Source organism: Staurois parvus, unplaced genomic scaffold, assembly GCF_062004578.1.
Source record: "Staurois parvus isolate SC_StPar_1 unplaced genomic scaffold, SC_StPar_1.0 ptg000120l, whole genome shotgun sequence".
NCBI classification, from domain to species: Eukaryota; Metazoa; Chordata; class Amphibia; order Anura; family Ranidae; genus Staurois; species Staurois parvus.
In genome coordinates, this window is record NW_028317916.1 from 7673575 (window position 1) to 7700336 (window position 26762).

The 26762-nt window shown below is 41.0% G+C and overlaps 1 protein-coding gene across 6 annotated transcripts in view; it reads right to left on the reverse strand.

Moving 5' to 3' along the window:
- The window catches only part of CADPS2 (calcium dependent secretion activator 2), a 694049-nt gene that overhangs the window by 549965 nt on the left and 117322 nt on the right, over window positions 1-26762 (reverse strand). For all 6 annotated transcript variants that reach the window (XM_089672135.1, XM_089672134.1, XM_089672133.1 and 3 more), the window contains exon 8: window positions 17724-17863. In XM_089672135.1, the coding sequence (XP_089528261.1) occupies window positions 17724-17863 (140 nt within the window). The remainder of the gene's footprint in view (window positions 1-17723; window positions 17864-26762) is intronic.

The window sequence follows — 26762 nt, forward strand, 5'->3', positions numbered from 1 at the left end:
CAGCACATGTGGGCCATAAGGCTAGGTTCACATCTATGTGGGTGTGGGACAGCATGTAAATCTCACGTGTTCCTGAACCCACAGCTTAATGCACTGCCCTTTAACAGATGCACAGGCATGCCATTAATTCTTAATTGTACTACTATGCACTGGAAATCACAGTATGTTTTTCCATGCATGCGACTATGGTTTTAGAAAAGGTGCAGGGACTTTTGCCATGCATTTCCGCATGGGCTGCTGTGCCCACGCAAACACAGCCACAGAAAAATCATACTTGTGTGAACCTAGCGTAATATAGGAAAAAAAATGTCCAGGATTTGCAGCTGCAAATGTGCAAATGAGAAAGCACATAGGTGTGACAGGTGGCAAAGTACTCTGCTTCAACGCTCCCAGATAAAGTAAATCAGTCTCTTTCTGCACCAAAAGAAGAAAGTACAGAGAAGTTTATCAAAACTAAGCAATTTAGAAAACCAAGCTTAATCATGTGATCACCCTTTATAATCATGTTTATTCGTTTACAGGATTTTGACCACAATTGACCAACAGACCAGTCCACTCACGTTTCTGTATCAAAATGTATTATGTAGAACATAACACTGAAACAATGCTCCACAGTAGAATACCTAGTACAGTAACAGTCATGTAAATGTTATATTAAAAAATTATATACTGAACATACATGAAAGATTGTTTCTTTTTTATTGGCTTATTAAACACTATTAACATTACAAATCTGAGAATAATCTGAACACTGTTGTACAGCAGAATGCAATCCACCTGCCTCTGCAGTGAAGTTCTAAAGTTTTCATAATTGGCCTTCAATCAAAAAATGCAGTTTACGTTATACATTCCTACAATTTAGGTATGTACCTTGTTTCTGCAAGCAATGATGTCATCACATAAAACCTTGCATACAACCATCAATTTTGTTATAGAACATATTTGATCCTAAGTGCGAATTTGTATCCCAAAGACACAGTGAAAAGTGTATTGCACAACAAAAATATTATATCATAGCTTTAGCTTAGTTTTAAACACCATTATGATTAAAACTTAATCAATGTTAATGATTAGAATGTGTCTTAAATATAACACATAAGAAGTATAGAACATATACTAGAAAAAAAAGGGACCATTATTCATAATGGTTTACAATGCTGCCCTCATGTGGTAAGACATATATTGAAAAGCAAATACAGGATACCATTTGATAACATGTAGAAAGCAAAATTAAATACGATTTGTTTTTCTTTGTTGTTTAGGATATTACTTTTTTCCTTTTAAATTTCCTGTAACAAAATAAGAATCTCTACATTTTCAGTACAAAAGATTAGTGTACCTAGAAAAGAGATATGCCTTACTGCTAAGCTGCCACAGTAATTGCAGTTAAAATGCATCTGTGATTAAAATGTAAAACCATATACAGTAATACCTTGGTTTACAAATTTAATTTGCTCTGCAAGACTTTTCGTATAGCGAAAAATTCGTAAACGAAATGACGTTTCCCATAGGAATGCATTGAAAACCAATTAATCCGTTCCAGAAATCAGAAAAAAGTAAACACTTCTAAAATACTGCATGAGTTATTTTATCAAGTTATGCAGTATTTTAGTAGTGACAACCATGTGTTAATGTTTCAGCTGTCAGAGGGGTTCCCCACTGACAGCTGAATGTAAAAGAATTGCCGGCAATTAAAAAAATAATTTAAAAAACGGCTTGGGGTCCCCCCTCCCATCCATACCAAGCCCTTCAGGTCTGGTATGGATTTTGAGGGGAACTCCCACGCCAAAATAAAAAAATAAAAAATGGCATGGGGGTCCCCCCAAAATCCATACCAGACCCTTATCCAACATGTAGCCCGACAGGTCAGGAAAGGGGGGTTGAGCGACGCCCCCCCCCCCCTGAACCATACCAGGCCACATGCCCTCAACATGGGAGGGTGATTTGAAGCAGGGGGGACTCCACCCCCCCAAAGCACCTTGTCCCCATGTTGAAGTGGACAAAGGCCTCTTCCCTACAACCCTGGCCAGTGGTTGTGGGGGGTCTGTGGGCAGGGGGCTTATCGGAATCTGGAAACCCCCTTTAACAAGAGGGCCCCCAGAAAAAAAAAAAGACAGGACACGGTCTTTGACAAGTCCCTTATTAAAAGAAGAAACTAAAAGAATGTCCCCTGCAATAGATCCAACGTCAATCAAAATGCCCGCCATCGCCCCCGACCTGAAAAAAGAATTAAAAAAAAAAAGGGTCTGCTTCAGACGATGTTTTCCAGCCTTCTGCGTGCTCCAGTGCTTTGACAGTTCTAAAATATGTAAGGGGCGGGGCCACCCAAGGACATCATGCATGTGACCCCACCCCAATGATGCCCTAAAGCACCCCCCCCATGTTGAAGGCATGTGGCCTGGTATGGTTCGGGGGGGGGGCTCGCTCGCCATTTTTTTGTAAATTTTGATGTGGGAGTTTCCCTCAAAATCCATACCAGACCTGAAGGGGCTTGGTATGGATGGGGGGGACCCCACACCATTTTTTTTAACTTATTATGGTGCTGGTTTTTAGATGCATCTACCGCTTCTTTTTTCTTCACTATAGCTCATAAATTCAGCTGTCACTTTCCCCCCAGCTAAAAGAAAAAGTTTTATTTTAGTTTATTTCCTGAGTTAAGAGAAACAATGTTTCCTTTTAGTTTCTTAAAAGAAACAAAGTTTCTGTTAACTCTGGGGAAAGTGACAGCTAATTCTGTGAGCTATAGGGAAGAAAAAAAAAGCTAGCAATTGCATTTAAAAATCAGCACTGACATACACTTCGTATTGCAAAATAAATTCTTAAAAAAAATTGTAAACTGAGGCATTCTTTTCAATAAATTTTCATTCATAAACCGAAAAAATTACATTAACAGAAGCGTTTGTAAACCGAGGTATTACTGTATATACATTTCCACATTATTTTTAAATCATTTTTAGCCTACTCCTGTTAATCTGAACAATCGTAAAGTATGTAAACCTACTTTGTGAAGATCCCCATACATTTACATCCTTGAATTCTGTGACATGTATTCACTATGCACTATGAATAGCCACTGCTGTGTCACACTGTTCACAGAGCCTGCCTACAGATGTGCTGAGAGGAGGAGTTTCAGGAGGCGGAGTCAGTACAAGAATCACTAACTGCAGCCAGAAAGTTATCGTGGCATATGTAGTCCTTAAAAACTGAAAGTAAACAGTAGAGGAGAAGCATGCAGGGAATCCAAGAAGTTGTGCAAATCGATAACCAGCAGACACGCAGAACTCACAACATGAAGGATTTTTCAAGTACTCTTATACTGGATTGTAAACCGTAACTATTGCTTGTATTGCTATTACATTACAAGCAATGAAGGTCTAAAATGAAAGTGTATGTTGTGACTATAGAACTTTTAGGCTACATTCACACCGGCAATTAGGGCTTGTGCGAGCAGTAGCAGCGGGAATCAGATTCCTGCTGCTACTTTCAGTGGCTAGGTGTGGCCGCCAGCCCTGTTTACAATAATCACATATTGCCAGCAGCCACAGCTATTTGCTGCTCTCTGCACAGCTGGAGATCACCTGTGGCAATCAATGCTGTATGCACTTTGTGTGCGTCCAGCAGTGATCAGCGCAGGTAATTGCTGGCTGTGCAGAGAGCCGCGAATAGCTGTGGCCACCAGCGAACTGTCATTATAGTGAATGGGCCTGGTGAAGAGCAGCAGCAGGAACTGCCACAACAATTCGCACTGGTCTTAAATCGTAGGTGTGAATGTAGCTCAGTACTACACATCACATTTGTATGTCTCTTTCAGAATAGTACAGTAAAAGTTATGGGGAACCTGTAATGAGAAAATCCAGGGGCTGCTATAGACAACCACTCTTGATAATGCCAGTTGCCTGGGTACCAGGTTTTTTTTTTGTTTTTTTTTCTTAACACAACCGGGCAGATTGCAGTTATAAAAAATGTTTAGCCCTTTTCATTTCTTTCTGTATTCTTTTAGGCTACGTTCACACTGGCAATTAGGACCCGTGGGAATTGTAGAGACTGTCTCTTCTGCAGTTCTCGGTGGCTAGCTGCGAATAGCTGCCGCCACCGGCAACCTGTCGTTATAGTAAGAGGGGCTTGTGGCCTTCACTATTCATGGCTCTCTGCGCAGCCAATGATTACCTGTGGTGTGCTTTCAGCAGCGATCATCGCAGGTAATCACTGCCTGTGCAGAGTCCCCCGAATAGCTGCAGCTGCCGATGACCTGTCGTTATAGTGAACAGGGCTGGCAGCTGCACCTAGCCGATGAGAGCTGCAGCAGGAACTTCTGCTATAATTCCCAGTGGCCATAATAGTACACATCACAGTGGTTGAGGCACAATGAAAATTATGCAATCTTGCATTTGACAGGCAGTGTGGCTATCAAACGTGACTCATACAAGTGAATAGGGCAAGCTGCAAGTGCATGTAATGCATGGTTGTGGTGTGGCAGGCTGTCACTAGCTAAAACAAGTGTTTGTGAGATGCCTCCAAATTGCCTGTCAAATTCCTCTAAAAAGCGATTCAATATATACATTACCGAATTACATACAATATTGTACTTAAGCAATATAGTCTAGAATCTCCCTGCCCCTGCCTGTGATTGGGCAGTGAATTAACAGAATACTTATGAGTTATCCCCTGCACTCTCAGCGTATTTTGACTGGTTCCGCAAGCTGCCTATCTTTCTCTCAGTCTGAGTGCTGCTGTACAGGGGGCTGTGTAATTCAGGTACTAATTGTGTTTTAATGCATTTTATAACTTTTATTTAATGAACATATATAATAATTCTATATTTTTCATTTTTATGTCTACCTGGAGTTTAGCTTTTTTTAAAATCTAAAGCAGACATATATATATATATATTTTATATGTGTACTATGCATGAAAAAAAAATTATATATATTTTTATTTTTTTTTAATTTTCATGCATAGTACACAAATTAAACAATATTCAGTCAGCATACGCCTCTTGCTAGTACTATAGACATGGCAGCCTAATTAGCAGAGTTAATCTTAGCAATTAAAATAGCACTTGCACCCTATTAAGACCCCCATGATTTCCCTAGCTCTCCCATCCGCAATTATCGTCAGAATGATTAAAAGGCAGTACATAATAATTTGCTCTCCAAGGATACACTAGAAAGATAAACAGTTTGCTATTTGTATCCTCTATAGTTGTAAAGCTTAGAATGAGTGCCCCCATTATCAAAACAAAATGCATTGATACATGTATTAATTAACACAATGCAATGTTAATCATATCGTTATGAAAATAGCAATTTATACTGCAGGATCCTCCTCCTTATTGTGACTACTGGTATATACTGTCAATTAAAAGGTATTAAAGTTAGCACAATTAAAAAAAAAAATAATTTATGGTTATAAGTAAATGTAATGTAAGCAGCATATACATTGCATCCAGAAAGTATTCACAGCGCTTAATTTTTGCCACATTTTGTTATGTTACAGCCTTATTCCAAAATGGAATAAATTAATTTTTTTCCTCAACATTCTACAAACAATACTTCATAATGACAACGTGAAACAAGTTAGTTTGGAAATCTTTGCAATTTAATAAAAAGAAAAAAAAACACATGTACATAAAGTATTCACAGCCTTTGCCATGACACTCAAAATTGAGCTCTGGTGCATCCTGTACCCACTGATCATCCTTGAGATGTTTCCACAACTTGATTGGAGTCCACCAGAGGGAAATTCAGTTGATTGGACGTGATTAGGATAGGCATAAACCTGTTTATATACGGTCCCACAGTTATCAGTGCATGTCAGAGCACAAACCAAGCCATGAAGTCAAAGGAATTGTCAGTAGACCTCCGAGACAGGATTGTATCAAGGCACAGATCTGGGGAAGGGTACAGAAAAATTTCTGCAGCATTGAAGGTCCCAATGAGCACAGTGGCCTCCATCATCCGTAAATGGAAGAAGTTTGGATCCACCAGGAATCTTCCTAGAGCTGGCCGCCCTGCCAAAATGAGTGAATGAGAGAGAAGGGCCTTAGCCAGGGAGGTAACCAAGCACCCAATGGTCACTCTGAAAGAGCTCCAGCTTTTCTCTGTGGAGAGAGGAGAACCTTCCAGAAGAACAACCATCTCTGCAGCACTCCACCAATCAGGACTGTATGGTAGAGTGGCCAGACAGAAGCCACTCCTCACTAAAAGGCAAATGGCAGCCCACATGGAGTTTGCCAAAAGGCACCTGAGGGACTCTAAGACCATGAGAAACAAAACTCTCTGGTCTGATGAAACAAAGATTGAACTCTTTGGCCTGAATATCAGGATCGAAGGAAAGATGAATGCAGCAATGTACAGAGATATCCTTGATGAAAACCTGTTCCAGAGCACTCTGGACCTTAGACTGGGGCGACGGTTCATCTTTCAACAGGACAAAGACCCTAAGCACACAGCCCACATAACAAAAGAGTGGCTAGGGGCCAACTCTGTGAATATCCTGGAGTGGCCCAGCCAGAGCCCAGACTTGAACCCAATTGAACATCTCTGGAGAGATTTGAAAATGGCTGTGCACCGAAGCTCCCCATTCAACCTGATGGAGCTTGAGAGGTACTGCAAAGAAGAAAGGGAGAAATTGCCCACAAATAGGTGTGCCATGCTTGTAGCATCATACTCAAAACGAATTGAGGCTGTAATTGGTGCAAAAGGTGCTTCAACAAAGTATTGATTTGTGATTTGTGTCACTTATGCCCTTGTTTAAGGGACTAATTTGTGGTTTTGCACAACTTTTTGATAGTCTCAGTGATTTATTTTCGGTTTTCATTTTTTTACATGCTTGATACTTTTTTGCACAGTATTGAATGTATCTATTTATATAAGATGTCTTTATAAATTTAAGACGGTGGAGTTTGTAGGATATATATATATATATATATATATATATATATATATATATGTTTTAGGTCTATAGGCCCTGTTTACGGTAGCGCAGCACCATTTTTCAATTACCTGCAAATACATGCGTTTTTTGTTTTTTTTTATTTTTAATAAATTACAAAGATTTCAAAGCAAACTTCTTTCACATTGTCATTATGGGGTATTGTTTGTAGAATGTTGAGGAAAAAAATTTATTTAATCCATTTTGGAATAACAAAATGTGGCAAAAGTTAAATGCTGTGAATACTTTCTGGATGCACTGTAGCAAAGTTTTACAACTGACAATCTGTCCAATGTCTTTTGTGTTTACAAACTGCCACATTTAAACACCTTTTAAGGCAGGTTCTTATTCAGACAAATTGGGATAACTCTTATTTATTACATGTTCCCAATGAAAATATCACAACTTATCACAGCTACTTCTGCAGGATATCAGCTATCCTGCCGAGGTAGCAGTTAGAGGGTTGGGACAAATCACTTAACACTGACAGGGGTGCTTACGACAGTCAGCTTTTATTTATGTAAAACCTTTATCCCAAAAGTAAAAAAAAACATTTGCTGTAACTGATTATAAAGTGTGAGCTGGAGATTGGTTCAATTTGTTACCATATCTAAATCTGCTAGTAAATCTAACACCAAAATTGCTCCCTGTGCTCCTTCCTCCAGAGTGGGCGCACTCCAATATAGGAGGTGTGTTACTGGCCAGATCACCAGGTGAAAACAGAGGGGGAAAAAAGAAAACTAATGCCGCCACCACATCTAAGAATCAATAAGCTGCAATATATGACATTTTTGGTTTGGGGTTTAACCTCCCTGGCGGTATGATTATTTCATATTTTTGGTGCTGAAAGCGGTACAATTATTTTGCATGGAAATATGTAGTTTTTTTAATTGTAGGCTGTGATTTTTAGGAATAACTCACTGAAATCTGTCTGAACAAGATTCTAAATCATACATTTAATTCAATAATATAATCAAACCAAAAACACTGAAATTTGAAATATAGCGCCAAGTTCGCACATCACTGAGCAAAGTCGCAGAATCGTTTTCAGTGTTTGATAACGAATTTCTCCACGAATCATTATCACTCAATTCTGCAAGTGGTTCTGATTTACTATCGCTGTTCTCTAGCTGGTCTAAAACCGCTTTTGACCTAAAGGGACACTTTTCTAAGTTTCCAGGCAGAAAAAACAATCAAAATGCAGACAGGGGACAGGACAAAGCACTAGGGACAAAATGTATGTGAAATGGGTTGAAACAGCAATGTTTTACCATGTAAAATTGTTTTGAAAAAAATGACATTTTTTAAAAATTTTCAAATTTCCTGCCGCCGGTGGCGGCGCCCGTACGTCCCGACGTCACAGGGACCGGAACACAGGAGCCGGATGCCGGCATCAGCCAGAGGAGATGGCCGGGGACGCTGCAGGGGACACATCGCGGGAGCGAAGGACAAGGTAAGTGCTGCAGGGACTCCCTATGCAGCGCCGCATGGTAAGCCCGAGTGCAGCTCGGGGTTACCGCTTTTGGTACAGACATTTTACCCCGAGCTACACTCGGGAATACCGTTAGGGAGGTTAATACTGCTTTAAGAGGGGACTAGGGAGTTAATGTTTACAATAGTTAAAACACTCATTACTGCACTGGCAGATTTCTTATCAGTTGTAAAATAAATGTGAACGCTGCCTGTCCTAACAAAGGGATAAAGCCGTATCAAACCCAAAAGCATTATATTGCAGCTTATCAATTCTTAGATGTGGTGGATGCATTAGTTACCTTTTTTAGGCCTTTTTTTTTACCTATTTTCATCTGGTAATCCAGCTAGTAAGTCTGTTTTTCAACAGAAAAGTTCTCTTGCACTTACAGGAATGAGAGAGACCATTTAACACTGTTCGGGTTGCCTAAAATTATCATTTTTTTTCATGTATGTAAAACATTTATCACAAAAAGTAAACTGATTATAAAGTATTAGCTGGAGTTCAGCTTCATTTTTTTTTAATCTGTATTTAAATCTGCTAGTACTTTTAACACTCCCCTTCCCCCAAACTGAAAATGCTGTTGTCTAAATTTGCCCTCTGTGCTCATTCAACTAGAGTGGGGTCTGTTTAATATAGGTGGTGTGTTCCTGACCAGTTCACCAAGGGAGAACAGAGAGGAAAAAACTTAAAAAAAGAAAATCAATACAACCACTACATCCAATGATTGGTAAGCTGCAACATATTACATTTTTGGTTTAATACTTCTTTAACCCTCTCACCGCCAGGTCCATATGGCATACGGACCTGACAGCAGGGGGTTTTATACACAGTCCGGTGGCTGCCGCCACCTGGATTGTGTATAAAACTGACAGGCAAACTCCTGCCTGTCAGGTGGAAGCAGTCGGGCAGCTGAGCTGCCGCCCGATTGCTTCCACATCCCTCAGTACCAGTAATGCAGCCTGTATTGCAATACATCCAGTGGAGCCCAGAGGAGACATGTAAGGTATTTTTGTCACCTAAAAAATCATTACATAAGGGATGTAATGAAAAAAAAAAAAAGTTAAGTCATAAAATTTTTTTTTTTAATTCCAACAAAAAAAGTTACACCCAAGCACATAACATCCCTCCCAAAAAATGTTGAGGCCCCCCCACGCACGTATATGCACATACAAATGTAAACGCACAAGTCAGGGCACCTGCGAATGAAAACCTCGATTGCAATACACATTATATATCACCGTGCACGCCGGAGTGAGAGAAATCATTCCAGCACAAGACCTCCTCCGTAACACTAAACTGATGACCTTTAGGGGTTTTTGAAGTGTCACCTATAGAAATTATATGGTACTGAAGTTTGTCGCCATTTCATAGGTGCAAACAAATTTAAGGTTTGGCATGTTGGGTATCTACTCGGGACAGCCTCGTCTTTTATATTTTGCCAAAGATTTTAGTAACTAAGTGCATTTGTTGGCCCTAAAATTCCCTTTAGTGTGTTTTTTAATAAAATTTTGAATTTCCTACACCTTTGTGGTAATATCGTGTGACATAAAAAATTGCAACAACCCCTATTTCATTCTCTAATGTCTACTAGTGTCTACTTTCAGAAAATATATAATAAATGATTGGAGGTTTTTGTGTAATCTTCAAGCCTAAAATCATTTTTTTAAACGTGTGCAAAAAATGCAAAAACTGCTCTAGCAGTGAAAAAGTTAAAGATCTCAAGGCCTGGGTGGTACATTGTACATAAATGCCCACAAAAAAGGTCTTTCATTATGTCCTCTAATTGTTTTTGGAAGCAATTCAAAACAATTTTATGCTGCTACAGAGTCATACATCTAAACATCAGCCCCCAGCCCCTGGTAAAAACACATTGGTCAGCACTTGCAGCCATTGGCTGCCAGCACTGATTGGATGCTGGTTTTCCAGCATGCTCATTCAGTTGGCTTCTGCCGGACAGGCTGGTGTATACAGGCACTGAATATGTTGAACAGGCCGATATTCGACCCGTGTGTAAGGGGCTTAACTTGCAGTTTTGGAAGAACTGGATTACATTCTCAAAATAACACATTTCTGCTCAAAAGAAGCCAGAAAGAAATGAAAAGGACTAAACACTTTCTATAACCACAATCTGCCTGGCTGCCTCAAGCAACATGATACCCAGGCAACTAGCATAATCAGGAGTCCATAAATGAAAATGTACGCCTAGGTTGATTTCCCCTGGCGGTAGACCAACAGTGGCAAAGCTTACAGTGGCACTTTGAACAGCATAAGAGTATAAGGTGAAGAGCCGGAAACTCGTTCTCCTGATAAAAGTACTTTATTAATAAAGGGCACCGTGTGCAAGTTACAGCACCTTACGCGTTTCGGTAAAATAGCCCTATTAAAGTGGTTCTAAAGGCTCAAGGTATTTTACCTTCATGCATTCTATGCATGAAGGTAAAAAAACTTTCTGTGTGCAGCAGCCCTCCACAGCCCCCCCAACACTTACCTGAGCTGGATCTTGATCCAGCTATGTCCACGCAAGCCTCGGTTCTCTGGGGGCTCTCACTGAGCCTGTAAACCAATCAGGAGAGGGAGGGGGCTGGGCGGGGCCGAACCCGCAGACCTGTGGCTTAGGAGGGTGCCTGCTTAGGTGCCCCCAGATTAAACTGCTTGCTATGAAGGCACTGAGCAGGAGGGAGGAACCAGGAGCACTGGCGGAGAACCCGAGAAGAGGAGGATCCAGGATGCTCTGTGCAAATCCACTCCACAGAGCAGGTAAGTATGATGTGTTTGTGATTAAAAAAAAAAGACTTTAATATCACTTTAAGGTTTTGGTTTTTTTTACCAAAACCCGTAAGCTGCTGTAACTTGCACAAGTACCTTTTATTAATAAAGTACTTTTATCAGGAAACAGAGTTGCCAGCTCTTCACCTTATACTCTTATGCTATTATCAGAAGGAGTGGTTGGCCTTAGCAGTCCCTGTATTTTGTCATTACAGGCTACAACTTTGACTGTGCTGTGCTCAAAGGGACATTTTTTTCAAGTGGAATTAGCCAGCTTAGTCTTCATACATCAACTCTGTGATCCTTGCCTGTGCTTGCTTATCTATAGGAAATGCCAGTGTATATTTAAAATCTGGTCCCCATTGCTTGGTGATATTGCGTAACACCCCCTTATGAATACAGAATGCTTATATTTATGCTATATGAACGTGGAAATAGTAAGTAATCATAGGCTATGCAGATATATGTGGACATTTAGGTAAAAAAAATCAGAGGGGAGGGGGCAATAAAACATTGCAATGTCATGTGCTACTGTAACAAGCTGAAAAATCTACTTGTGCAAGAACTGCCATGTCATAAGCCATAGTCAAAATTGGAAGCCTCATTTGCTTTCACTAAAGCTGGCCACACTAATAAAATTTTGGTCATCATTTTTGGTTTTAAGAACATTAATTCTTCTAATCATTAGAATTATAAAATCGAATGTACAGAAATTTTTCATAGCAATGTTTGTATAAACGTTCATTTGAAAATCTACTAGTGTATGGCCAGCTTAAGGCCTGGGACACAAAATGCAGTTTGTGTTTTGTCAGTTTTGCAGTGCTGTTTGTGGTGCGTTTTGAATTTCTAACGTGTTTTACAGGGGGGAGGGGGCAACTTGTTGGGTAGATTAAAATACAAACCGCATCAAAAACACACTACATGCTCTTTCTGCAGCATCTCCGTTCAATTCTATCGAACCAAAAATGCAACGTTTTGCATTTAAAAAAGTCCCTGACCCTTTCCAAAAACGCAGTGGCTCAAAAAAGCATAGATGTGAATGTGTCCTTTATGAAGCCATGTTAAATGGACTGTAGTGCTTTTTGGAAAAAGCACTAAAAAAGGCATTGGTGTGAACCAGGCCTAATTTCATGTTAAGGCTGGTGTGTTGAAAATCTCAATTGTCAGTAAAAGATGGATAAAATTACTACCTCTACTACATCCACCTGAAGAAAATTTCATGAAGCATTTAAAGAAATTTGTCTGGTTGACCAATAATAATTTAATAATGGGCATATTTACAAAACTGGGAAATCCAGGCACAAAACAAGCAAATGTCAATATCCTCTGGACCAGTAAGAATTTTTAAAATGCAAGGTTTTTTTTATTAAGGTCAAACCAAATGGATACAGGTCTTTCCTTATTAGGTAACGTAAAGGTCTGTAGTTATACCAATTACTGGTAGACTGTATTTGTCCTAAATACGTAGACCAATAAAGAGAATGTACAGTGCAATTGCTAAAATGCATTAAACTGTAAAGCTTTACAGATGCTGTGATACTTCCAGTCGCCACTGGGTTATACTACAGGCTTAGCTATAAGAAGTCAAACATGGTAGTTCATCTATATTAGCTATAGCAGTGTTTCTCAACATTTTTTCAGTTAAGGCACCCTTTAAAATTATGGACAGTCCCGAGGCACCCTTAAAAATTATGGACAGTCTTGAGACACCCCATTCTAAAATGTGAAAAACTATTGTAATAGTTTTATTATAATGCAGCAACATCCACACATATAGGACACCCAACATTAGAGGTGATTTATTTTAACAAAGCATATACACTTTTGCACACTGGTATTGAGCAGTAATCCAATTCTCTGTATTTCTCTTCTCCCCTCTTCTCCCTCAGTTTTTACCCATCACTGAGCTAATGTGACCCCAGCACTGATGGAGAGGGGCAGGGGAGGGTATAACTAGGATGCTGTGCAGGCAGCTGACATCCTCCTTATCAACTGATGATGACATTGATTGTCAGCATGCCAGCGGCTAGGTTGTAATGGTGCACAAAGAAAACCTACGGCTTTGTGTAACTAAAAGGCAGGCTTGTTCCACCTGCTGGCTTGTATACCAGTTTTGGGCAATTTTTGGACAAGGCACCCCTGAAGAAACCTTAGGCACCCTGGTTGAGAAAGACTAAGCTATAGCACAAGAAGAAAGCCACTATAAGTCCTCATGCACGCTGGACATTTCTACAGCGGCTGTTTTGGGCTTTTGATGTTTTTTTCTACAGCCAGTAAACCCCCCCAGCATGTTATCCTATGTGTTCATGCACACAGACTGTAATCAACGTTTTTTGGCAGGGGCGTCTTTTGGCTTGAAAAAAATCCCAGGACTAGTCGGTTTCTATAGGAGTTTTCTAGCTGTAAAAATGCTCTATCGCTGCAAAACACAGTAAAACATGGCAAACCAGCATTTTTGGACGTTCTTTGACCGAAAAAAAAAACCCCGCTAAAAACCGCAAACATGAAAATATGGAGCAAAACGTCGCTAACCGCTAATGCACAAACTCTAAAAAACTCTCATTTTTAACGTGACTTTACACAGCCAACATTACCAGCGTTATTAAAACGCCCAGTGTGCATGGAGCCTTAAATGCCATATCAATTCTACAGCGTTAAGCATTAAGCATTTAAAAGATTTTCTTATTAAAAAACATTAAAGTAATTAGAGAGTAAACCTCTCTGATAGTGAAGACTCAACTTTAAGCACAATATAATTATTATATAAACTGTGCACATTCAACACCAGCACGTGCATAATAATTATTTGATTAGGAGTATAATGTTATAAAAAAAAAGGCTTATTTGTGAATTGAATTTGTGAGAATTGTTTTCTGGGTGATAAGACGCAAAAAATGGGCATAGTTAAATGGGTATGTACAATCAGCAGTACAATATCTTTCAAAAGCATAACTATGCAATGCGCAAAACTATTTTACTCAATAAGGGAAATTTACCAAGACTGGAGCAGCCAGAATCTGAAGCAGCTGTGCACAGTAACCACTCAGCTTCAGCCAATAGTCGTTCATTTTTAAAGCTTTGCATATACAGCTGGAGACAAAACTTTTTTTGCTTGTTTTGGACAGAATGACGAAGGTTTAGAACACCTATCAGGCTTTTATTGATGTCTGTGTCCATGTTAGGGAGATTCACCCTCTCTATTTGTCCTGTTTACCATTATCACCAAGAGGGAAAGTGAAAGAAAATTCCAAATTTTGGGTTGTCCCCAGAACAGAAACAGGGGATATCTTCCAATGGGAACACTAGTACTGGTGACCCTATTGACAACCAGGGATTCCCTCACTTTGGAGGGATTTGCTCTCACTTCCTGTTTTGGCTATGCGGCAGGAAGTGAAGGGAAATCTACGCACACAACTGGAACACAGTTGGGGTTAGAAACCTACCTTACTCTATTCAAAATAAAAAAAATATTTAAAAAAAAAAAAGTTTTCCCATTAGGTCTACTATAAACTGGACAACCTAAACCTAGAAGCTGGTCATTTGCCATGAGCGTCTGCTCTAGTTTTAGTAAATTCCTCCCAGTATGTGCTACAATGGATGTTCAACTTCAATGCATGACTCAAGGCATATTCGCCCTGTCCAGTCCCACTGTTGGCAGCCTGTAAAACTAAGTACATTCGGGGTGAATGCCTAAAAGGAAATCAGACTGCATACTGTCCCAAACATTTGTAGTACAGCCCAACCCAACAAGCCAGAGCCGCTTTCAGCTTCTCAGAGGCTTCTGGCAGCGGGGCTGTGCCTTCCGCCCACATATAAACACTGGAATCTCTTTCACAGGGGTTACACATCCAGTTTTCATGGGGCCTAATGCAGGCCATAGACGGTTTATCGGCCGATTTTTCGCCCAAAAGAATAATCGGCCGATTTTCGCACTGTTAGTGGGGCAATGGCATCAACCGATTTCCGCGGTTCCTCCTCATTTCGTTTTTCGGTCATGCTGGAAAATTCGTGAAAAACGGCCGATTTTCGCAATCATTGGTGGCAACATCAGTTTACAGAACGAACGATGTTTTGTTTTTCGGACGAAAAATCGGCCGATAAACGAACCATCTATGGCCTGCATAACTTAGCATGTATGTCTGTAGCGTATGGGTGTGCAGACAATGGAGGGAGGAGGAAGTCATCTTTTGTCCAGTGTGAAGTTGCATGTGGGAACCCATTCTATTTGCATGCAGTAATGTACATTTTTATGCATGTTGTACACAGTGATCTAAACAATGGGACTTGTTATTGTTGCTCTATTGGTGCATAGTCCCTCCTTTGCAGCAACAATGCAGAGAAAACTTTGTAGATGATAACCAGGCTGCAATTGCCACTAGAGCTGAAAAGCTATGGTGCCTGACCGATATTCTGACCCAGAAAGGAAACACAGGTAACCCAGTGAAGTCTGTTTCCTCCCTATTCATTACATTTACAATCCCTCTGCTAGCTTCTTTGTTGCATCGGAAGTTTAAGTTGTGGGGAGGGTGAGTGGCAAGCAGTCTGTAAATACCCCCCTACCCTTGCAGAATAACTGCACCAACTCCTGAAGCAGGAGCAATGCAAGCCCCAAAACGCATTCAGTTTTATTGATTTTTAGGACATTTGCAGCGTTTGTTTACCTAATATTCTTGTTATCCACCTCCTTACTTTGCACTGTGTGGACTCTTGATATCCGACAGCTTTGTTGTTGTGTGTGATATGGACAGGAATGTTCAATTCATATCACCCGCCGCCTGGGACACGTAGTTCCGGCGCCGCGCAGGTAGGTTTTTTTACCTTTAGCCCTGCTGCAGGCAAGCAGCAGGGTTCATCTGTCAGGTGGAAGCATTTGGTGGCAGTGCTGCCCCCCGATTGCTTCCACACAGTCCACTATGGTGCCAGCTTCTGACTCCCGTGCTCTGCTTGCCAAATCTGTGGGCCCAGAACCAGTTCAGTGGGTGCTTGTGGGTATAGGGGAGGAAGGAGAGCAGACACATTTGCTCCCCTTCTCTTCTGGTACTTACCCGGAAGTGATGTGACATCACTTCCGGGTCACCGTTGACAGATTTCCTGGCGATCGAGGCAGGGAAAGAATTCCCAGCGATCGAGGCCAGAAAAGAATGTAATGCAGTGCAATGTACACTGCATTATATCCAGTGTAGTACAGGGGAGACATGCAGGGTCTTTTAGACCCTGCATGTCTCAAAAAACAGAACCTGTCACCAAAAAATATCACATAGGGGACTTTTTGTCCCCTATGTGATAAAAAATAATTGTAAAAAAATAAAAGTTACACTCAAGCATATAACCCCCTCAAATTTTTTGAGGCCCCCCACCCCCACATATGTACACACATACAAACGTAAAAGCACGTGCTGGGACGCCTACATATGAAAATGTCAATGGACAGGTGTCTTTAAAGAGCTCAGACAGGCGCTACTAAGTTAGATTAATGAGTGGAGTAGAGGTGGACCTTTTAAAGGCACAGTAACAGGTCTTTGAGAGCCAGAATTCTTGCTGTTTCTTAGGTGTTCAAATACTTATGTTCAGCAGTGCAAGACAAATAAATTCTTTAAAAATCATACAATGTGATTTCCTGATTTTTTTTTTTTAATTCTCTCTCTGAGTGGGAATGCACCTACAATGTGAATTTCAGACCCCTCCATGACCTCTAAGAGGGAGAACTTGCAAAATTGCAGGGTGTTCAAATACTTCTGTTCCTCACCGTACATCTCCTCCAGCCCTGTAAGCAAGCGACTGTGTTTTTGGATTTTACATGATATAGACAAAGATATATTATGTACTTTTAACACCTGAGTTGTTATAACATTGATAATCTGTTTGATTGCCCATTGCAGCATTTCTAAGATGGTGCTTTCCTGTCGTCTTTCTATACTGGGATCACACAGGAACCATGAGGGAAACCACATACAATTTGGACATGAATTGCACCACATTTCTGTTCAAATCGCATGCGATTCTTTGCAGTGTGATTTTAGGCCATTAATTTTGTATGGGCTCAAAATCGCACTGCAAAAGGTATCAGTTTCGGGTATCGGGAGCATTTGCACAAGCACAAATACTCATGCAAGTACTTGGTCTTGGTATCAGTTCAACCCTAATGATCACTGTTGGTGGATGTAGCCAGCAGTGTCCATAGACACACACAGCACCAATAAGCCACGTTCCCAATCCATCCTCACAGGAGTTTGACTAATAACAGGAAAAAAAATCCTATGTCGCTGCCGAACTTAATTTTTCATTTGAAAGCAGGAAGCGAGGGGAACGTTATTTTAACTGGAGACAGCAATGAAGCGGTGGCAGGAGCCAGGTATTTGCTTAGGGATGGGGGTGGGTAGGACAGATAATGCAGAAAATGCATTAAGGTAAATAAAAAAAAAAAATCCTTCAGAATCTAGAAACACTTTAAACTGGTATACATAGAACCTAAGAGCATGGGAGCATATCTGACATTTTGACATTTGTAACATGATTATTTTTCTTTAAAAAAAAAAAAGATCCAGCTCACCCACTATGCTTCATGTGAGGAGGTTTGTCCATCCTTACAGCCAGTTTTATCCTCAGATCAGTATCTTGACTGTTTTTGGCAACAGACATTTTATGAAGCTCTGGTAATTTGGAGCTATTAGGAGTTGGTGTAAGTATTACCTGACAAAGGAAAAGAAAGGGATTAAAGTTCGATATACTGAAACATGTATTAAGAATACAAAAGGTAAGTAGCAGCATTCCACTGCTTTATTTCATTAAACATCCTTGAAGAAAATCAAATACAAAACTTCACCCAAACCTGAGAGTTCAATCTAAGCATACAATCAACACATGCATAATTATAGATGAGCTAATGTAAAAGCAATGTGTTTGAAAGATCAGTAGATCCAGAAATAGAAGTGCCCAATAATATAGGCAAATATTGACTTTCCATGCAAATGTCTAGCTTGCTCCTGACCCTCTCTCTTCCAAAGCCTTCCTTCTAGTCATTTATTGTGATGAGTGGTCTCAGTTGCCATTGAGGATACTCCGTATTAGAGGAATGGGGACATGCTTTGGTTTTGCAGTGAAATTAGAAGTTTACATAAAAATTGTATAATGAACCTACTGATCATTTTAAATGCAGTTTTACAGAAAAAAATCAATTTAATTTTCTTCATATGCTCAGTTTAAAGTGTCTAGATTTGTGAAATGTATACAACAGTTAGGAGAACTAGTAAAGTAATAAGCAATGTGCATAGGGCAATAACTCATGTATGTCATCCAATTAGCAATCACCTACCTGACTAAGTTGTTTAAGTGTTGAAATCTTACTGGTTGCTAATAGCTATGGGTCATTGTGCAGTGTTGTTCAATCAATATGTAACAGAAAACAAATTGTGCACAATTGGTGCACACTTTAAAAAGAGAATTATGGACTTTTTTTCCCCTGATTATATTTACCTAGGTGGATGCAGCATCGGTCCAATGCTATATGTGTCCCCCGCCAGCTCTAAGTGTGAGAACTCACTGATCACATGACCACTGATCGCTGAGTTCTCACAGCCACTCTGAACAGAGAGCGGTCAGTCCCCGCTCTCTGCTCTGAACCCCCCCCCCTCACTGGAGTGCTGAGCTGTTGAGGGAGCAGGAGCGGCTGGCTCAGGCTCTCAGTGGGTTGCTGAGAGGCTGAGCCAGATGCCTCTCCAGACTCTGGGATGGATCCCGACTTTAAAGTCAGGATCTTTCCCCAGCCTGGACCTGCTGAGTGACTTCAGACCACTGTCAACTAAACACGGGTCATCCACAGGGGAAGTACAGCCAAAAGAACTTTGGCTGTACTTCTCCTTTAAGGTTTAATGAATTTGCACAGCATTGTATATTCCATATAGATTAAAAGGGGATATGCATATCTTGGGAGTGCTGTATATTGGATATATTTATAGTTTGGAGCATCAGGGGATACTCAAGAATACAGCTGTTGGGGTTAGAGGAATAGAGGCGCAGGCACAATTATACATATTTGCTGTACATTGTGAAGCATTATTGTTCTTTGCTCAGAATTATAAAATAGGCCATTAAACCCTTAATGATTAAGTCCAAAGGTTAAATGTGTATGGCATGTCCAAAAAGCTTTAGGATCAGGACTGTTGGTAACAGCCCCTGTCCCAGAGTGCAAGGGAGCCAACCAGAGTGGCTCCTGGTGAGAAAGCACTGAATGGCCTGAGTAATTGTACTAAATAATGTTAATGCCATGTTATGACATGTGGCCTTACTTAAAGCATCACCACTTTGCAGCTCAAGCAGATTCTGTGCTTGTAATCGGCAAAGCTAAATACATATAGTACTGTGCAAATGTTTAAGGTAGGTGTGAAGAAATGCTGTAGAGTAAGAATGCTTTCAAAATATATATTGTAATTGTTTATTTTTATCAATTTATAAAATGCAAAGTTAGCAAACGGAAGAAAACTCTTAACTCAAAACAATTTTGGTGTGACTACCCTTTGGCTTCAAACCAGCATCAATTCTCACACTTGCACAAAGTCAAGGATTTTGTAGGATTGGAGTCAGGTGTATGATTAATCAATTATATCAAAGAGGCATTAATAATTATCAATTTCATATGTAGGTTTAAACACAGTCATTAAGTGAAACAGGAACAGCTGCGTAGAAGGCTTAAAACTGGCTAAGGAACAGCCAGCCTTTGCTACTAAGGTGATGTTGTGGAAGACAGTTTCATGTCATAAGTCATACACCATGGCAAGACTGAGCACTGCAACAAGACGCAAGGTAGTTATACAGCATCAGAAAACTCTCTCATAGGTAAAGATTTCAAAGCAGACTAAGGTTTCAAGATGTGCTACACCTAAATCAACCATTTATCAGATCATCAAGAACTTCAAGGAAAGAGGTTCAACTGTTGTGAAGAAGAATTCAGGGCACCCAAGAAAGTCCAGCAAGCACCAGGACCATCTCCCAAAGTTGATTCAGCTGCGGGATTGGGGCAACAAAGTGCAGACCATGCTCAGGAATGGCAGCATACAGGTATGAGTGCATCTGCACGCAAAGCGAGGCGAAGACTTTTGAAGGATGGCCTGGTGTCAAGAAGGGCAGCAAAGAAGCCACTTTTCTCCAGGAAAAACATCATGGACAGACTGATATTCTGTAAAAGGTACAGGGATTGGACTGCTGAGGACTGGGGTAAAGTCATTTTCTCTGATGAAACCCCTTTCAAATTGTTTGGGGCATCCGGAAAAAACCTTGTCCAAAGAAAAAAAAGGTGAGTGCTACCATCAGTCCTGTGCCATGCCAACAGTAAAGCATCCTGAGCTCATTCATGTGTGAGGTTGCTTCTCAGCAAAGGAAGTGGGATCACTAACAAATACACTGCCATAAATAAAGAATGCTACAAAAGCATCCTGAGAGCAAGTTCTCCCAACCATCGAAGAATAGTTTGGTGGCGTCAATGCCTTTTCCAGCATGACTGAGCAAGGGAAAAGTGATAACAAAGTGGCCTGGGGAACAAAACATCAAAATTTTGGGTCCATGGCTAGGAAACTTCCCAGACTTTAATCCCATTGAGAACTTGTGGTCAATCCTCAAGAGGCAGGTGAACAAAAAAAAAACCCTTACAAATTCTGCAAAGTCCAATCATTGATTATGCAAGAATAAGCTGCCATCAGTCAGGATGTGGCCCAGAAGTTGATTCACAGCATGCCAGGACAAATTGCAGAGGTCTTGAAAAAGAAGGTTCAACACTGAAAATGTTGACTCTTTGCATAAACGTAATGGAACGGTCAATAAAAGCCTTTAACACTTATGAAATGCTTGTAATTATACTTCAGTATACCATAGTAACATCTGACAAAAAGATCTAAAAACACTTAAGCAGCAGACTTTGTGAAAAATATTTGTGTCATTCTCAAAGCTTTCAGCCAGGTTTTGTTTTTGTTTTTTTGGCATTTTAACTGCTGGGTAGCTTTGTAAGTTTTGTTGCTAAATTTCATTTATTTGTTTACTCACCATAAAATCCCTTTCTCTTCATTGGTGGACATACTGTAGCTCTTCCAAAATCTTAGGAACATCCCAAAGCAGTGCCTCGATGAGTGATGGGGAACTAGAAGACAATATAGAACATCCTCTGAGAACCCCTCAGAGGAGAAAAAAAAGATACCTCAAATAGCCACCGGCAAACCTTGTGGTCACAACACACATCCAAAAGACAGCAATTTTGAAAAGCTAGGGAAAAGGTACATAGACGGCCAGATAGCAGCCCCATAGACTCGAGACACAAATGCTTGAAGTCAGAACTCCGTAGAAGCACTAGTCACCCTGGTAGGGAAATCCATAACAGAGGATGGAGGAACCTGACCCATAAGGGCTCAAACTAGGACAACTGTCTGCCTGATCCATGGAGAAACAGTGGCAGTCACTAGGCTTGTTCGTTGACCGTCAGCTAACACATATGGCAAACCCAACCTCCAGAAGGAGGTCATAGCAAACAGACACACAAGAACCGCATGAACCACAACCAAGGAGTCCAGAGCGACCTCCTCATGGGTAAAAATGGACAATGTTCAATTCAGGAGAAGACAGACACCTCCTTCGGAAGGAATGGGGGTTGAGGACAAAAAAATACCTCATCCCCACTTGAAACCAAAGATGGGGACTACAGGGAAAGGCTGCCAGCAATGACACGAGTATAAAATGGATAAAAACCCAAAAAGAAAAGGCAACCGTCTGAGAAAGAAAACAAGAGATGTTCCCTGATATTTACAATGAAAGCTGCTAAGAACCAAAAGATCCAGAGCAGGTCCCAGAATGGTACACTAGAGTAGTGACATGCCAAAACCCTGGGAAAGAAGTTACAAAAAGCAGGGGGTTTATGGCCAATGGTAACCAAAGGAAAAAACGCCAGGACAGAAACCTGGCCCGCAATGGTAAACAAAACCAGCTTCCAATCAACCCCTTTTGAAGAAAGGTCTAAGAGAAGAAAAAAAAAACCCAGACCCTGAGAGGGAATGCAGATGCATCAGCAACCTCAATGGTGTCAGTGGAAACTTACCTGAGAGGTAAAAATTGCTCATTTCTCAAGGAACCCCTGGAAACCTCTTGAGGAACCCTAGGGTTCCACAGAACCCAGGTTGAGAAACCCTGATCTAATGCCTGGATGTAAACAGTAGAAAGGACCAGCCCGCGGAGTGCTGCATACTAAAAAACGTGTGAGGCCTCCAGTGATGCTGTCAAGCTGCTTCTTGGATCTTGGTGAATGACATCGACCACCGCTGTGACGTTGTCCAATAGAATCCTGACCGGATGCCCTCGAAGAGGCTTCATCCATGAGTCTGACAGCTGGCATTAGTCATGACCACCATTCAATGAAGAGGAAAACAAGACTTCCCAGTCTGAAGAGATAGAAACCAAAGCCAACAGAGAAGGGAGGCCCTGGCCAATTATCCCATGTGGATCTGATGGTCCAAGCACATAGAAGATTGTCCCATATGGATAAGATTACTTTTCACAGGAACCATGTGTGGAGTTGAACATAAAGCACTGGCACGAAGGGGAACACCATGAGTCACAGAAATGGCCTGCAAACATGCAGTGGGAACTACCTGCGGGACAGCAGCAACCGAAACGCCGAGCAGATCTCCAAAGCTTGTCTGGTGGGAGGACCATCTCAGTCCGCGACAAGACAAGAATCAGCCCCAACATACTCCAGAGACCTGGTCAGGTCAGAGCAGACTTCCTGAGGCACAAAACCGAGCCAAACACATGGCAAGTGTGCATGGCAAGCACCACAATGTCCATCAGCTCAGAATGAGACTCCACTCATAGGAGGAGGTCATCCATGTGACGAACGCAGTGCCTGAAACCTGCCCTTTTCACCAACTTGTGAGTTGGACTGGCCAATCTCACACCATGATGCTGTCACTTACATAATAATGCCACTATCAGCTGCATCCTGCACAAAGATTTCCCACAATCTAGGTGCCTGAGAGTGATTGTCATGGGGTTAAATGAATTAAGCAATGCCCACCACCTTTTTACTGAGAAGGAAGAGAAACAGAAAGGAGTTGAAAACGAAGAATACTAAAAGTGGAGTTCCAGCCATTTTTGTGTTTATTAAAAGTCAGCAGCTACAAAAACTGTAGCTGCTGACGTTTTATAAACACACACTTACCTGTCACAGGGTCCAGTGATGTACTCACCTGTGCAGTCCTTTCTGTCCTCCACAGCGCCAGCATCGCTACTGTGAGCACCAGGCTGTGACAGCTTGCGGCTTCACAGTCTGGTGCCCACTGTGCATGTGCAATTTGCGCCGCGCCTCCTGAATGATCCGGCAGTCTCCTGGGACCTGTGAAAGTTCCCAGGAGACTGCGGGAGCAAGGAGGGGGCCGAACTTCCGCGTCACTTCACCGCAGCAAACTGAGCCGGAAGTGGGAGTGGGTACCTGTCAAAACCAGGCACCAGCTCCCCCCAAATGGTGCCAAATATGGCAGTGGAGGAGTCAAATAAGTGGAGCTTCCACTTTTGAGTGGAACTCTGCTTTAACAATGTCCTAGTTCACAGAGTCCAATGAATAAGCAAAAATGGTATGGTGGCTCTCTCAAGTCATGTTAGGTGTTTCTTAGTTTGATGCTAAGGGAGGGAGGAGGAGACCCCACATTGCCAACACCCCAATGAGTACCCACAGCCTGCCAATGCGCCAGAGGGAAAGGGGGCGTCTACTTACCGGTCCAGTTGAGGTAGAAGGTAATACTCCCAAGACAGATCCTCCTCTCCACCAAAGTGGGGGGGCTGTCGGTCAGGGTAATACTGTGACACGGAGTATAGGAACCTGGCCATATGTGTCTCTGCGAGACATTTAACTCAATGGCCGCCCTGGTCCAGGATGGGGCTTAAGGTCTGTGTGCACTCGTGGGCCAGGCTATGGTGACTACAAGGAGCTAGGTTAATCAGGCTGTCACCCAGCCTAGCTATTGATTGAAGATCTCTGCAGGAAAAAATCCCAGTAACAAAATAAAAAAGGATAAAGGAAAAATGCTATGGATCCAAAGGTTCCAGCAGGGAGCTAAGTCCCCTTACTCCTACACTAGGCACAAAAAGAAAAAAATTAGCTGCCTATGACAGAGAGGTGATTTACTACATAGGCGGTGCTATGTTTTTTTTTTTTATTTCTGCCTAGTGTCATACTCCTGATGGTGGCGCTATAACCCTATGGTAAAGATTATGGAAGAGCTGTATCTGTCAATGAAAGTAAGAGAAAGTGTGTGTTTATGCTATGCAATCTTCTCTTTGTCTCTATTAACCTGTTCCCGACCGCGCTATAGCCGAAAGACGGCTACAGTGCGGCCGGCTAGTTCTGGGAGAGCACCCATGAATATCCTCACAGAACCGCGCCCCCTGGGGCGCGCAATCTGTGATCACTGTGTCCTTTGGACACAGTTGATCACATAGCTATGGAACAATCGCAGCTGATCACCGGGTAAATAGGAAATGCCAATTATCGGCAGTCCTCTTCTTATGAACTGTCAGCCGGTAAGAGCCAGTAAGCGGAATTTTGCAGGGGGACATCTACATTTATCATCAGTGCACTGATCATCAGTGTCCTGGTGATTAGTGTAGCCCCATCAGTGTGGTCAATAGTGCCCATCTGTGTTGGCAATCAGTGCCCATCAGTTAATCAGTGCCACCTAACAGTACCCATCAGTGCCACCTATCAGTGCTGCCTATCAGTGCCATCTAACGGTGCCCATTAGTGCTGCCCAACAGTGCCGCCCAACAGTGCCCATCAACGACTCCTCATCAGTGCCCATCAGTACAGCCTATCAGTGCCCATCAGTGACTCCTCATCAGTGAAGCCTATTAGTGCCCATCAGTGAAGGAGAAAAATTACTTATTTACAAAACTTTATAACAGAAACTAAGAAAAACTTTTTTTTTTTCAAAATTTTTGGTCTTTTTTAGTTTGTTTAGCGAAAAATAAAAACCCCAGTGGTGATCAAATACCACCAAAAGAAAACTCTATTTGTCTCAAAAAAATGATAAAAAATTAATTTGAATGACAATTGCGCAGTCATGCAACACTGTACCCAAAGTATGAGAGCGCTGAAAGCTGAAAATTGGTCTGGGCAAGAAAGGGGAAAAAGTGCCCGGTAGGCAAGTGGTTAATTAATTTCTTGTTGGTGTTTCCAAGATAGAAGGTCCAAATTTTGCCCAATTCTGAATGCATGTTTTGTGACCTACTTTGTAACTATGCGGTCAATGTGATCAGGTGAGTTTACCTATGAGGTGGTGAGAGACTGATGGAAGCACTTTGAACACTTCTGGGATGAACAACTACCATGTGGGTAAATTAACATGATATGGGAATTTGAATATACAGCCTTGAACAGTAGGGGGCTTCTGACTGGATGAGATTAATAATTCATAATTCTATGAACTTTTTTATTGTTTTGTGTTTAGTTCATGCAGTATGACTGCAAGTTAATATTGTTGTTTTATTTAATATAGTGAAAAGCATTGTTTGGTTTTGTTATAGGAGATCACTGTATAATAATTTTAGATTATATTTCTTTCCATGTATTTACACCTATATGATCGGTGTGCATTTTCTGCACATACCTCTATCTCACCTACACCCTGCTGAGGAACTGTGGCTCCCTGACATTCATTTATTGCAGTTTTCACCTAATATAATTAGACCACACACAGAAATCTTGGAATTTTATATAAATCTGAGATGCAAAGGTAATTGCTGTTCCTTTTCTTACACACATGTCCTATAGTGAAGAATATGTCATCACTTCTTACGAAGTACTACACAGCATATCTTTCACAGCTTAACGTCATGGCAGAGAAAATTGCTATGTTACTGTAAATTTTTTAAACAGAATTTCACAACTCAATAAGTGTTAAGACTAAAATAGAAATGCTTCCAGTTCTACTGCAATTATGGATGTCATCCATACCAGTTTCACAAGCTTTTTATGATATTTTGCCAATATAAGTGCATACAAATTTAAGCTGCTTTGGGCCCAATAATTAGTGCCAAATCAACTATTTGCAAACGATAACATTAAGAGTTGTGATAAAATGTTTGTGAACTCTCCAAATATAATCTGAAAAATAATGAAGGCACCCTTATATAAAAAACACACATAGAATTTCACACTGCCATTCCTTCACTAATCTAATAGTATAAAGGACAAATATATATGATAGAAAAGTATATTAGGACCTCTACAAAATGTATGTAGGGTTATACAACACTAAACCTTTTACCCATTCTCTGAATGATTGCACTGTTGTTTTTAAAAACCTGTATAAAGGAAAAAGTGGTTTAAAAAATCTTTTGGACTTAACCAATAATTTTTGCATATCAATTACTTGTTCAGATATAACTGGGTGTGTGTCCTTTTCTTACATGCTTTGTGTAAAATGCATCCTTCTTTCTCATTTCAAAAAGCTGGAAGGATATGTGACAGCAACCAACTGAACGCTAATTGTAGCTGTATACTAACATCATCACTCACAGATAAAAAAAAATGCTCGTTTGTACTGTACTATGCCCTTCC